At 43.5% G+C, this 13,374-nt stretch overlaps 1 protein-coding gene across 2 annotated transcripts in view; it reads left to right on the top strand.

Moving 5' to 3' along the window:
- Rasgrf2 (Ras protein specific guanine nucleotide releasing factor 2) overlaps window positions 1–13,374 on the top strand; it is a 233,932-nt gene that overhangs the window by 214,492 nt on the left and 6,066 nt on the right. For both annotated transcript variants that reach the window (XM_029468511.2, XM_021180496.2), the window contains exons 19-24: window positions 2,139–2,251; window positions 3,505–3,568; window positions 3,820–3,923; window positions 6,134–6,218; window positions 9,185–9,382; window positions 12,157–12,236. In XM_029468511.2, coding sequence (XP_029324371.1) covers window positions 2,139–2,251; window positions 3,505–3,568; window positions 3,820–3,923; window positions 6,134–6,218; window positions 9,185–9,382; window positions 12,157–12,236 — 644 coding nt within the window. The remainder of the gene's footprint in view (window positions 1–2,138; window positions 2,252–3,504; window positions 3,569–3,819; window positions 3,924–6,133; window positions 6,219–9,184; window positions 9,383–12,156; window positions 12,237–13,374) is intronic.

The raw sequence follows: 13,374 nt of genomic DNA on the forward strand, positions 1-13,374 counted from the left end.
TTGCTTATCTATTTCTACCCTGTAGGGCCCAGGGAACCATCCCAGATCTTTGGGCTTGATAGCAGTCACCTCTACCCTGAGTTGCTTTGTTTTCCCAGAACAGCTCATCATCAGTACAGTGCTCCATCTAGAGTGGAGTCCTGCAGGCCACAGGCCATCTGGTCAGTAGTCACAGTGAATCATCCTTGCCCCAGCTCTAATCCAGGCCCTGGACTGTTGTTCATTTGGTTTTCTTTATATATATGGAAATATTCATTGTTTCTCTTTGTCTTGTCTTTCATGGCATTTACATTTTAAGAAAATTAATGTTTAATCCATTCTTTTGTTTCTATTCACTTTACATTTTACATCCCAATATAAGCCCCATCTCCTCTCATTACCCCTTCATGTAGAACCTTCCCCCTTTCCTCCCTCCCCTTCTCTTTTGAGAAGACCCCTTCTAGATATCACCCCCCCAATTTCCCCCAACATCAGGTCACTGCAGGACTAGGCTCTTCCTCTCCCACTAAGGTCACTAAGAGACTCAATACTGTTCACCAGTCCCCACATTCCACCACTTAAGCATCCATTCATGAGTCTTAGCTGAGTCAATGATGACTGATTTGGTTGAAAATGGTGATTTAATTGTTCCTCCAACTTCCAAGTTCGAGGTGTTCTATAAAAGAAAGTTCAGACTTCAACTCACTTACATATGCATTCATCTATTATTGTAAACCTACCTATCTACCCATTCACCATCCATCTACCCACCCACTCAACCATTCCTCCACCAATCCAGCCACCCATCCACCCACCTATCCATCCACCCACTCTCCTATTTTTCCAGCCAGCCAGCCAGCCAACCAGCCAGCCAACCATCTGTCTATCCACTCACCCATCCATTTACCATCTTAGTTAGTGTTTCCATTGCTGTAAAGAGTCACCATGCCAAAGGCAACTCTTATAAAGGACATTTAACTGGGGCCGTCTGGTTTATAAAGGACATTTAACTGGTTCTGAGGTTCAGTCCATTGTCATCATGGCCAGAAGCACATCATCCAGGCAAGCATGGTGCTGGAGGAGCTAAGAGTTTTATAACTTGTTCTGAAGACAAGCAGGAGAAGACTAATATCTTCCAGGCAGCTAGGAAGAGTTTCTCAAAGCCCATCCTGATAGTGACAGTTGGTCTGACAAGGTCACACCTATTCCAACAATGTCACATCTCCTAATAGTGCCACTCCCTGAACTAAGCATATTCAAACCACCACACCATCCATCCATCCATCCATCCATCCATCCATCTGTCTATCCATACCTCCCTCTTTGTATCAGTATTCTCACAAATTCTTCCTAACGTTTTTCTTGTCTGTGGCATGGACACATTAGTTTTTGAGTATCATTTATTTTTTTATCTTTTAGCATATGTATGTAGATTCACACATAAGCACAATGATATTAATAGCTTTAGCTTATCTTTATTCACAAAAATAAAATAACACATTTTATTCATACAACAAATATTTTTAAGTTACCATGTGCTTATTTCTGATATTACTCATGATGCAGTAGAAAACCAGGCGACAGTACTAATCTTTAAAATATGCCACACTATATTATGATAATAGTGAGTTATGTGCTCCATGGAGCACAACAGAAAAGCTCTCAACCCACTGTGGCAATTAAGGGCTCCCAGAAAGAATGCAATCAATGCCAGAAAGATAAGTGGGAATTCACCTGGGGAGGGAGCACAGTGTCCCAGGCTAAGGACGTGCATGCCCCTCTGTGGAACTAAGTGTGTTAATTCCAGGCAGTGTGATCTAGTGTGTGTTGAAAGTTGGATATGGTAGGGCAGAGGAATTAGAGACAAGAAGAGGGGTGAGTTTGTAATGGCTGCTGGAGACCAGGCCTAACTAGTGACCCACGAGCAACATTATTTAACCTTGCCTCATCTCCTGGGGGGACTGTCGGAAATATAACAGCACAGCCCCAACTCAGACCATTCAAGCCAAGACCACTAGGAACATGCTTTGAGGAGCTCTGGGACCATAAATTTCAGTTACATACCTGGTTTGGGGGGAAACCGTCATGAAAATTGGTGTTATGGGGCACAGAGCTAACCCCTGAAATGAAGGTCTTAAAGGATTCGTTTTATTTTATAGGATTTTGAACTCAATAATGAACTCAAAATGAATGTTCTAAACTTGCTAGAAGAAGTTCTACGAGACCCGGACCTTCTTCCTCAGGAAAGGAAAGCAACGGCGAACATCCTAAGGTAAAGGCCAGCGCAGCTGCTGGTGGAGTCATGGTTCTGTCAGATCAGAAGGACACAGGTTCCTGGGCATCAGAGGCTGTATGCTTGGCAGCAAAGTGTTATCCATCATCATCTGGTTTTGATGGGGGCAGCTTGTGGTCTGCTGTGCAGGGGAGACTTTGAACTATGGTCATGATTTCTGTGGTGAGGGTTTCTGTAGAACCACGTGGTAAAAGAGGCAGCGCCTAGGGATTCTTGCTGTGGATCCAGACAGCAGTGTGGGTAAACTTTTCATTCTTCTCATGAGTACTAATCCTGGATCACCATCTTGCCTTCATGACACAGTCCTTGTATGTCTGTGAGAGTTGCAGCACACACGATCCTTGGTTGGCTGCACTCATCCTAGAAAGCATTTCCAGTCATCTAACTTCCGGAGGGAGGTTAGATGAGGCTTTTTAGGGGAAAGCCTATCCCATCGTTCAAGCATGACAGGCCTTGATGAGCAGAAACAGTATATGGCTTTAGAGCTTTACTGTATAAAGACAGAGAGAAAGAAAGAAGATAAAAGAAAGAGAGAGGCCAGCCATGGCTATGTGGAGGGGGGGGCGAAAGGAGAGAGAGAAGCGGGGACTAGAGATGAGAGTAAGAAAGGTGAAAGCTTAAAGAGAGCGAGGAGGGGCTAAGCAGCCCCTTTTATAGTGGGCTGGGCTATCTTACAGTTGCAGGGTAGCTGTGGGGAGGAGCATACCTGTCTATAGTCAGGTAACTGTGAATGTGGAGTCTAGCTAGAATGCCAGGAGCTTGGGGCTTTGTCTGTGAGACTGATAGCCACAGAATTATGGAGTCTGTGGTATCAGACACCTGTCTCTGGGATCATGGCTCACTGTTCTGTCCCTTGTAGAGTTTTTTATTGGGTCTCTAGAGCAAGCCTTGTTCAACTAAAACAGGCTGCCTTTCACAGTCCCACCGTACAGCATTATCATGTGGTAAGGAAGCCAGAGCAGCACTTGTGTGCTGAATTATGCTGTCTTTAGAGCTCTGTACAAGGTCACTTCTCAGACAAGGCCACCCTCCTGTGTTCAGGGACACTCTCCAGACAAAGTCACTCTCTAGACAAAGACAAGCAGAGACAGGAAAGCCCTGCTGAGATAGGGAGTACTCCATTTTTGGTCGTGCTTGCAACCTTAATAGCAGGGTTTTCCAATAGAGCTATAGCTTTCTGGCATATCCATTTTCTCTTATTCATAGAGAATGTTTTATATATTTCTTTACAGGGCTCTTTCACAAGATGATCAAGATGATATCCACCTAAAATTAGAGGATATAATGATTCAAATGGTAAGTTTAGCCCCAGTATCTTTGAAGTGAGCAAACTCACATAACCCAGTCCCTGGCTGTTCATGTGTCTGCCTATGAAGCTGTATGAGTAGGTTCTCAGTCAGCACAGGACCCGGCAGCTGTTTGGAAATGTTAATATTGGCTTTCATAGTTTTGAGTTTGCGGCCCTTCTTCCTTCAGAGATAGACTCTAGAGAAGGTCTTACTGTTCCACGGATGCCCTGTGATTCACCGCTTCATCATCTCTTGCAGACAGACTGTCCAAAGGCCGAGTGCTTTGAGTCGTTGTCAGCCATGGAGCTGGCTGAGCAGATCACTCTCCTGGACCACATTGTTTTCAGAAGCATCCCCTACGAGTAAGTGCCCTGTTTCCTAGCAGAAAGTAGCTGGCCAAGAAGCTTCCATGATCTCTAAGGCAGACAGATACACATGAGCACTCAGCCATGCTCAGAGGTGGGAGTCTCCATCTCAAGGTGTTTTAGCATGCGTGATTTCTCTTTGTCTCAGTTCATGTTGGGTGTGTTGACTTAGAGACCCTTGAGATGGTCTTTGTTTCTTCTGTATGTAATAAGCTTATCATAGAATGTGAAGTTCTCTGTACTTTTCTGTCTTCAAATTCCAGAAACATCACAACAGCTTCAAAGGCAGTTCTTAACACTGAATATGGCTAAATTCATGTGGGAATCTTGTAGGAAATGTAGGAAATGTATTCTCAGACAAATTTTCCTGTGAAATTCTTAATTTAGTGGTTTGGTTGTGGTCCAAAAAATCATCTTTTCATGAGAACCCCAAATAGTTTGGAGGGTTCCAAAGCTTCACTCTGAGAATCAGTGACCCAAGGTGATGTTGTAATGTGTACTTCAGGTCTTCATCTACCTCAGTAAACTAGTACATTCTGCTCCATGGCTGATCCACCTCTTCATTTTCTCCTGTATAAAAGTGTGTGTGTGGGGGGGGGTTCTCTAAGCCTTCAGCAATCACACTGATTTGAAAGACCAATAAACAGATCTTTGTTTAGACAAATTACAACTATAACACACATTATCCATGATAGCTGGTAACTACACCAGATAATGGTGTAGCTGGGGAAGACCCAGGAATGAGCTTCATGTGATACATAGGACAACCCTGATGATGGAGGGATGAGGTCAGAGATGATGGGAGAGACAGTTAGATGTATAGTAATATCTATAGTAATAGAAAAGTATAAGGGAAGAGCCCAAGAATACTCATGGAGACTGTTCCTTTATGCGTTTTGTTTTCTCTTCTTCTGGCTTCCCAGCATTTGTAGACCTACTCCTGAACATGGAAGCAGAGTTAAAATAGGAATCTGGCCCACTGACCATTGAAATGAACCCAGTGACATTCTGAAGACTTAGGTTAGGAAACACAATATCCCTTTCACCACTGCCTCCTCACCTTCTCACTACCCTACCCTCAGAGCTTTGAAGGTGAGCTCTTGTCTTCTCTACGAGAGGAGAATGAGCCAAGAGAGAACTTGATGGTGGCTCTGGCTGTGGTCTCTTCTAGGACTCCCATTTCCCCGTTTTCTGTGTATGCCTAAAACACCTACCCATTATTTCCCGCTGTGGAACAGTGTCCACATTTCTATGTCTACCTGCAGAAAAGGCTCCAAGAGCATAATCAACAGCAGCAAGAGACAATGAACCTTTCAGAAGGATCCAGTCAGTGTTTCTACATTAGAAATGTAGTAGAGTGGTTTCCTTCCACATTGTTTTCTAAGTGCACACACAAGATAATTACCTCGTGCCTTATTTCAATTGTTCCATGAGCAGTAAGGTCTATTGACCTGCTCGTGAATGCACAGGGAGGCCATCAGAAGCCTATTCCCTACCAAGCTCAGCTCCCCAATCTTGGAAAGTGCTATTCTTCAGAGAAAACCAGAACATAGTGGAAGGAAGAATTCTGTTCTAATGAATCTTTTTGGTCACAAAAGATCTTTGGAAGAAAGATATATAAATGTGGACACAGTTCCACAGCTGGAAATAACTGGTAGATGTTTCAGGCATATGTGTATAGATTTTTTTTTTTTTTGGCTTTTTTTTTTTCCGAGACAGGGTTTCTCTGTGTAGCCCTGGCTGTCCTAGAACTCACTCTGTACACCAGAAATCCTCCTGTCTCTGCCTCTCAAGTGCTGGGATTAAAGGTGTGAGCCACCACTGCCTGGCTATGTGTGTAGATCTTGACAGATGCATTTAGGAAACTTAACCCAGAGGGAATAGCCTTTTTGACTGTTGAGTTAGCATTTACTTCATTTCTCTTATGTTGGCTACATTTTCTAACTTCAGAGAAGCCTGTAATTGAGACAACGTTCCAAACACTGGAGACTGGCAGAATCTTTTTCATTTTAGTATTAAGTGGTGGACGGCTTGACTTGTACACATTATTTGGAGATGGCCAGTGACAATTGTTGGGGTGGGGGACAAGGAATGTTAGTCAATGAACTTTAACTTAAATGTGCCTGTCTAATCTGCACAACTACTCAAGGTCCAGCCAACATTTCTTACAAACCTCACTGGTTTTGTGTATTGTTCTGAACTTTCAGAGAGTTTCTTGGGCAGGGCTGGATGAAGCTTGACAAGAACGAAAGGACGCCTTACATCATGAAAACCAGCCAGCACTTCAATGAGGTGAGTAAGGCCTGTGTCTCAGGAGAGTGGGTTCTGCGCTTTTAGGCAACTCTAGGAGAGTGAGTGTACCTCAGTGGAGGAGTGCTTGTCTAAGCATACGCAAAACCCTGGAGTTGATCCCCAGAAACAGAAATAAACCCACTGTCACGCTTTTTAAACAGAGCTGATTGAATAGTAAGGACAAGCTTAAATCTCCTCACATTCTCAAAGGGATGAGATAATTCCCAGTCACGAGAGGTCCGGTTTTGATGGTTCCCAGGTCTGGTGAAAATTCATTCGGTGTATAAGATGTTGTTCTTATTTTTATAACAATCACTGCAAACTCATACAGTGAGTAGTTGTATTGACCCCTGGTGGTGACAATGAGATTACATCAGTGTAACTTCGCAAGACAAGGCTGACCTTGGAAGGACAGCCTACAGCATAAACTCACTATTGCAGTGGTAGACACACCCATCTCCAGCTGTAAGATGAGGAGTAGATTTCATACCTAGTTTTCCATTGGTTCTGTTGAAGCTGACTTCATCTTGTGAGAGGATAAGTAACAGCCGAGGTTGTGGCGTTGGGCTATCCAGGCAAAAGGAAGCTTCCTGTCTAGTTTCACTGCAGTCTAGTATGTATATGACCAAAGGAACTGCATTGGTAAGTTAGCAGGTCACCTAAAACCAAGCTACCCAAAACAGCAGTATAGATTCCCCAAACAGAGCCCTGCACAGGGTCAGCTCAGAATACACATGTGCTAAGTGAAGTTATAATTGAGGAATACTACCTTACCCATTACCTGGGCAGTTCTCAGACTTGCTACACAGAGGGCACTCCAATTAAAGATTCAACCCCAGGCTCCAGACCCAGACATCTCCCATAGTAGGACAGCCACAGCCTTGTGCTCTAGACCCAGTAATACTGTTGAGCCTGGTTCTGGGGCTTCTTATGTGAGTGGTGGCATCACCATGCCTTCATCCAGACATGGAAACTTCAAGTTGCCTGTGCCTCCTTCCTGTCCCCTGCTCACCACTGTCTCAGAACAAATGTGCAAACGGAGAAGCAACAGAGCAGAGGATGTGATAGCAGATGAAGAAACAGGCCTCTGGAGACAAGGATGACAGATCAGCAGGGGCCCTAGGTGTTCGGTTGAACAGCTAAACAGCTGGGGCTGTATCCTGAAGGTGAGAGGAAATCACAGAGAGATTTTTGTCAGGGAGTGCCATAATTAGATCAATGCTCCAGAGCAGTCACCCCTCTGACACTTCATGCAGCATGGTGTCAAAGCAGTAAGATGGCTTGACTGGCTGGCCAGTGAGCTCCCTCCTCTGGCAGGTCCAGTTGCCGTTCTAAGTGCAGGTGCAGGTGAAGATGCAGGTGCAGTTGCAGTTGTAAGTGCAGGTGTAGGTGCAGATGCAGGTGCAGGTGCAGATGCAGATGCAGGTGAGGGTGCATACTGTCATGCCCAGGTGCATGCTGAGGATGCAAACTCAGGCCCTCACACTTGCACAGCAGATGCTTTTTCCACTGAGCCAACTCTCCAGCCTCAGAACAGACCTAGCTTGGCATTTCACTGTATGCTATTTACTTGCTCACATATTTCCCTCTGCTCTTTATCCCTCGTAGCTGAACTCGGAGCACCTTAAGACCAGCTTTCTGTTACTATTTTGTATTAGTCACCTTTCTGTTACTATAATGAAATACCTAAGATGGTGAACTTATAAAGAGAAAAGGTTTATGGGCATGGAGAATCTCTCAGGTCAGACTGGAAGTAAAAGAGTAGAACAGGAAGGGTCATAGTGTCCCCAATCCTCTTCACTCCATGGCTCCTTATTAGAAGAACTGACACTGACCCTTTCAATAGTACACACCTAGGGACCAGATCATTGACACATGGTTGATGGGGGACATTCAACCTCCAAATGCTACCAGTCAGGAACATGGATTTCTTTATATTTCTTTTCCTAGCACCTAAGACAAATGTGTCCTAGCCCACTTCCTGAATAATTATTGGAATAACATTCTTTATTAACAAATTATCATGTTATAAATTAATTTGTTAGAAATTGTTGATAACTTAACAATTATTAACAAATTATTGATTAACACAGCCACCTTCTGCCAACAAACTGGATTCTATGCCATTCTCTACATTAAAGCTAAACAAGTAACTAACCCTCATAGGTGTTTTAATGACTTTCTGCACAACACTCAAAGGCACTGTAAGAGCCTATCTTCAAAGAGTTGAGGTACCCATCAGATTTAGTGTATGGATACAAGCGCGCACACACATACACACACACACACACACACACACACACACCTTCGATAATGATTCTAGTCTGCCCTTTCCATGTTGCAGAAGTCGAACTGCTTCGGGTGGTGTTGGGTACTAGAATTATAGTCCTTAGCTTTGGAGTCTGCTTGGTTTTTTGCCAGTGAAATTTCACAAGAAGAAAGGGTGCTTTCTTTTTCTACACTAAGTGATTTTCTGGTGTGAGGGTTGACCTGTTTAGAATTCAGACAAGTGGGGGCTCATGGTTTTTCTTTTTCTGTGATTACTGTGGTTTCCTAGAATATATCATCTAGACACAGTTGGGGCAAAGGAATACGGTTCCTCAAAGAGTGGCACCATGGTCTGCAATATGTCCTTTCCTCCGGACTTGGCTCATCCCACTTTATTCCCTTCTTGACAAGAACCCCTGAGATACAATTACTCCTAAAATGAGACACAACTTTTCCTCCAACAAAATGGATTCCCAAGAGCCCTTGCCTTTGCTCCTAGGAAGAGCAGGCCCTCCTAGGAGCTGTTATCATTATCATTATAGATTCCAGTCTCTCTGGAAGAGAGTATCCAAAGATGGAGTGAGGACTTTGTACCACTTAGCCTGCTTTCCTTGTGTGTTCACAGGCTACTCGGCCATTTATCTGAATGTATTATTTTGGCTCTTAGACAGCCTACCTGGTCTGTTTGATTGTTTTAGATGAGTAACCTGGTGGCCTCCCAGATAATGAATTATGCCGACATCAGCTCCCGTGCCAACGCCATTGAGAAGTGGGTGGCAGTAGCGGACATTTGCCGATGTCTCCACAACTACAATGGTGTTCTGGAGATCACCTCAGCCTTAAACAGAAGTGCCATCTACAGGCTGAAGAAAACCTGGGCCAAGGTGTCCAAGCAGGTGAGCCACAGTGTGTGATGACACACCTTGTTGCTGACAGGAGGAGAGAGAGCATCGATGAATAGTGCTAATTAGGAAATCATTAGCGAAATGAGCAGTGCAGTTGCCAAAGGAAGGTGCCAATGGATAATTACCCTACTCTCACTGTTTAATTAATTTCCCTCCGGTGTGTCTCCAAAACACTCATTAAAACATTTTGGGGGGGGGAACCTCAAACAATATGGCTGTCAGTCACAGCTTGTTTCCTGAACTCTTCCCTGAGGGAAAGTGAGCCCAGAAGTGCCCAGTGAATTCTGTCCATCCCAAGACTCCTCCAAAGCCTTCATCCCCAGAGACCTGGATGTTCAACCTTTCCTGTGTCATTCTTCAAGCAGCTTTAAATGTTTGGCTTGGTGACTTAGGTGTGCAGACATATGACTGCTGCCTTTCTTCGATTAGATTTAGTTTACCTCCGTTGTTGACTCAGACCATTTTAATAACAAACATACGGATCTCCTCCCATCTGGCCTTTGGAGGCCTGGAGAGGGCTTCTAGTTGGCTATATCTGGAAGACTTAATCTGGACTTCTAGAAGACCTTCTCCACCTCTGGTCCTAGTCCTTCACAGGTTGGTCATCAGGTGCAGGCTGTTGTGAATTGCCTGTTCCATGGTATACACAGTCCATGACTGTTCCATAGGAGTTGGGCTAGCCTTGTCTCATCCACTCCCATTGGCTCTGCTAATGTGCTGAGCCTAGGGTATATCTCACCTCTACCCTTGATGACTCTGCCTGGCATGTGAACTCTTCGTTAATGAATTACTACATTGGTCCCTATAAAGGGTCTTGGAAGCACTCCCAGGCTGCTCCATCCTATTTTAATGCCTGCTGGAAGGAGATCTGTGCCATGCACTCTTAGCCTGACATTTGGCAGAACTTTGCTAAACTCCTTGATGTACCCACTGGCATTGGAGAGTGGTATCCCTCAATGTTTGTGTCTTAGGGCTAGACCAAATGAACATAAATATATTCTGCTGCTGTTTCTTCAAGGCTTTGGTACTAGTGCCCCGTGAGGGTTTAAGGCCCTTTTAGATGCGCTCATTATTTCTCCTAGCTTCACTTATCTCTCTGAGCCTTTCTCTCTAAAGCAGGAGTTGTTTTAAAATTCTTCAGATTGCCAGAAACTAGGCTCTCACAGGTTCCGTCCACCTTATTCCTTTGTAAGAAGGCAGTGCTGGGAATCTGAACTTAGATCCTTAGACATCTATGGCCAGCAAAGCCTGGAATGACAAATGAAAGCCTTACATTTAAAAAACTCTCTCTCTCTCTCTCTCTCTCTCTCTCTCTCTCTCTCTCTCTCTCTCTCTCTCTCTCTGTGTGTGTGTGTGTGTGTGTGTGTAAAGAAGAATAAAAACTTCATTTAAGAGTCACAAAAAATAATGTAACGACTCTTCTCATTATACAGATCTCTTCTCTCCACAGAAGCCTGACACATGAATGTACACACTATCCCAATCAGAAAATAAATGAGCAACTGTTATGTTGAACTGGTTGAAACTGGTGCATTGTGCCAAGGTCTTCTTCAACCTTTAAGGAAGTTCTGGGCCCTCTCTATAATTGACTTCAGTGGTAGTCTTGATTTTTTAGAGGAAACACGCAATGCAGTGATAGCTAAGGAAGAGAGACGCTGAGCTCATGTCAAAACTACCATTGCAAATTTTGTGGTAACAGTTGCAATGACATCAAATTTCAGTCAGTGTGTGAGTCACTGGCTGTGGTTGTTGGATTGTTCACTGGAGTGGTAGTGTCCACAGCCAAGTACCTTACTCCAGTCATAGTCAGTAGGGCTTGGTCACAGAAGTGCCTGCCTATGAAAAAAATTGGCAACACTGTCTCCCTCCCTGCGATCTGAGATCAGTCTGTAAGATTCATGGAAGGCCTGTGGAACTCTTTAGATCTGTGGCTGAGGGGGAGATTGTCCTTCTGAAGCTTCATTGAAGCACAGCCAGTCTCAGATCAGGACAGAGGCCCTTCTGAGACCTCAGAAATTTGGAAGGGGATGACTGTCTTGGATTGTTCTAGAAGCTGATCTACCCCAAGACAAGGTCACACAAACTTTAACCTAGGCATGCCCAGTGCTTCTCATAGTTAGCCGTGGAGGATCAGGCCCCACCAAGAGGTCTATGTGTGTGGCCCACCCACAGTAAGTCCTCATCCAATTCCCCAGCACCACTCTGCCATTCTCTCATGTCTATGGAAGAAGCTCCAACAGCCATATTAGGTCTTCATAAAGTACAGAAATAAACTTCTCTGGAAAACTAATGAGCATGATCACTAACGAAAATATTTAGAGTGGAAGATATTGTTTAGTCTACAGCAAAGCAGGCAAATAAGGTTTGCTCATGGTTTGGAGATTCATACTGAAAAGATTCACTATGGCCTAGGCATGTAGCTTAGAGGTAGAGCATTTGTCCAGCATATGCAAGATCCTGAGTCAGATGCTTAGCACTTCAATAGATGAATGAGAATGGTCCTGAAATCCCTCTTAGGAAATCTCCCCCTTCAAGATATTCATTCACCATGTGCTTAGGTTCCTAAGTCTTCTTTGCATTATAATATTTCCCTTCTTTAAAGTTTTCCTCATTCTGTGCCAAAAGCATAGATGTAGGCACTTCTGTGTGTTCCTTTCCATCTTCTTTTAAGCATTAGATGGCATCAGCACCTGCCACAGAAGAAGAGGACTGACAGGGTGTCTACAGTGTTTTCTTGACAAACTGACTTTTTCTTTCCTTTCTAGACAAAAGCTCTAATGGACAAACTTCAGAAGACTGTTTCATCTGAAGGAAGATTTAAAAACCTCAGAGAGACTCTCAAAAAGTATGTCTATCTTAATCATTTTGATTCACAATCCAAGTATATGATTGTGTGATTCACATGGCATTCAAATAGTGGCCGCCGGCTCCCTACATTGCTGGGAAGAAGAAATAGAAAGCAGTCCCCATCACTATAGTGTTTGGAGAATTTTGCTTTTCACTTGGAATTCTGTGCATATAGTAAACATCTTATGGGAGTAACAAGGTGTGTATAGATACTGTACATCTACTGAGCATATTAGAGAGGTACCATAATATGGAAGGATATCGTGCATATAGAGAGCATCTTATGGAAATACCATGGTATATATGGATACTGGGCATGTAGAGAGTATCTTATGATACTGTGAGTAGAGTAAGTATATTAGAAATCTATGAAGTATATTCCAGATAAGAAAATATGATCATAACTCAAATCTCTCTTAATATAAATTTGTTAATTTAGTAGTTCTTAATCTACACATAGTAATCTCCTGGGATGTCTTTTATGTAAATATTCCAAAAGCAGTTGATTACTATTATTTAGTTTGGGTCTTTTATATATATATATATATCATTCTCTATATGCACACACACACAGGAAGAGAGATAGTAAGGTCTCTATTTGCTTGCAAGTGGTGTTATTGTGGTTTAACACATGAACTTGGCTTCCTCTGGGAGAGCATTAGTCTTGTGCCCCACTACTGAAGCTGAGCAACAATCGTAGATCCATTGCTATTAGATCAGAAGCAGTGATGACAGCCTAGCAAGCACTTGCTAAATGTCTCAATGCTAAAAACACTGCACATTAGGTATCCACATGTCTTTCTTTAGCTTCACAACACACTTCAGAGACTACCTTTTCTGTCTCTATTACAGCTAAGAAAAGTATAGACCAGGGAGGGCCCTGCTCAGTATCCCTGAGCAACTGGTCTGGTGGGATTCAAACTCTGTTCCCTCTGCACCAGAAGCCATATCCTTAGCCACGAGTCTTACTGGAAAAACTAAGTAGACCCACTTTTCCCAAACAAGTGTCTCCCTTCATCACTTCAGTGTGTAGCTATGATGGATATTAAGTCCTCATCTTCTAAAACATTTCTGTAGTAGCTAAGCAGAAAATCTGTCTCACTGTGTGAAGAGTTCTAACTGTATGTGTGAGGGAA

The sequence above is a fragment of the Mus caroli genome, unplaced genomic scaffold (genome assembly GCF_978045245.1).
Source record: "Mus caroli unplaced genomic scaffold, Mus_caroli_1 scaffold_15, whole genome shotgun sequence".
Classification (NCBI taxonomy): Eukaryota; Metazoa; Chordata; class Mammalia; order Rodentia; family Muridae; genus Mus; species Mus caroli.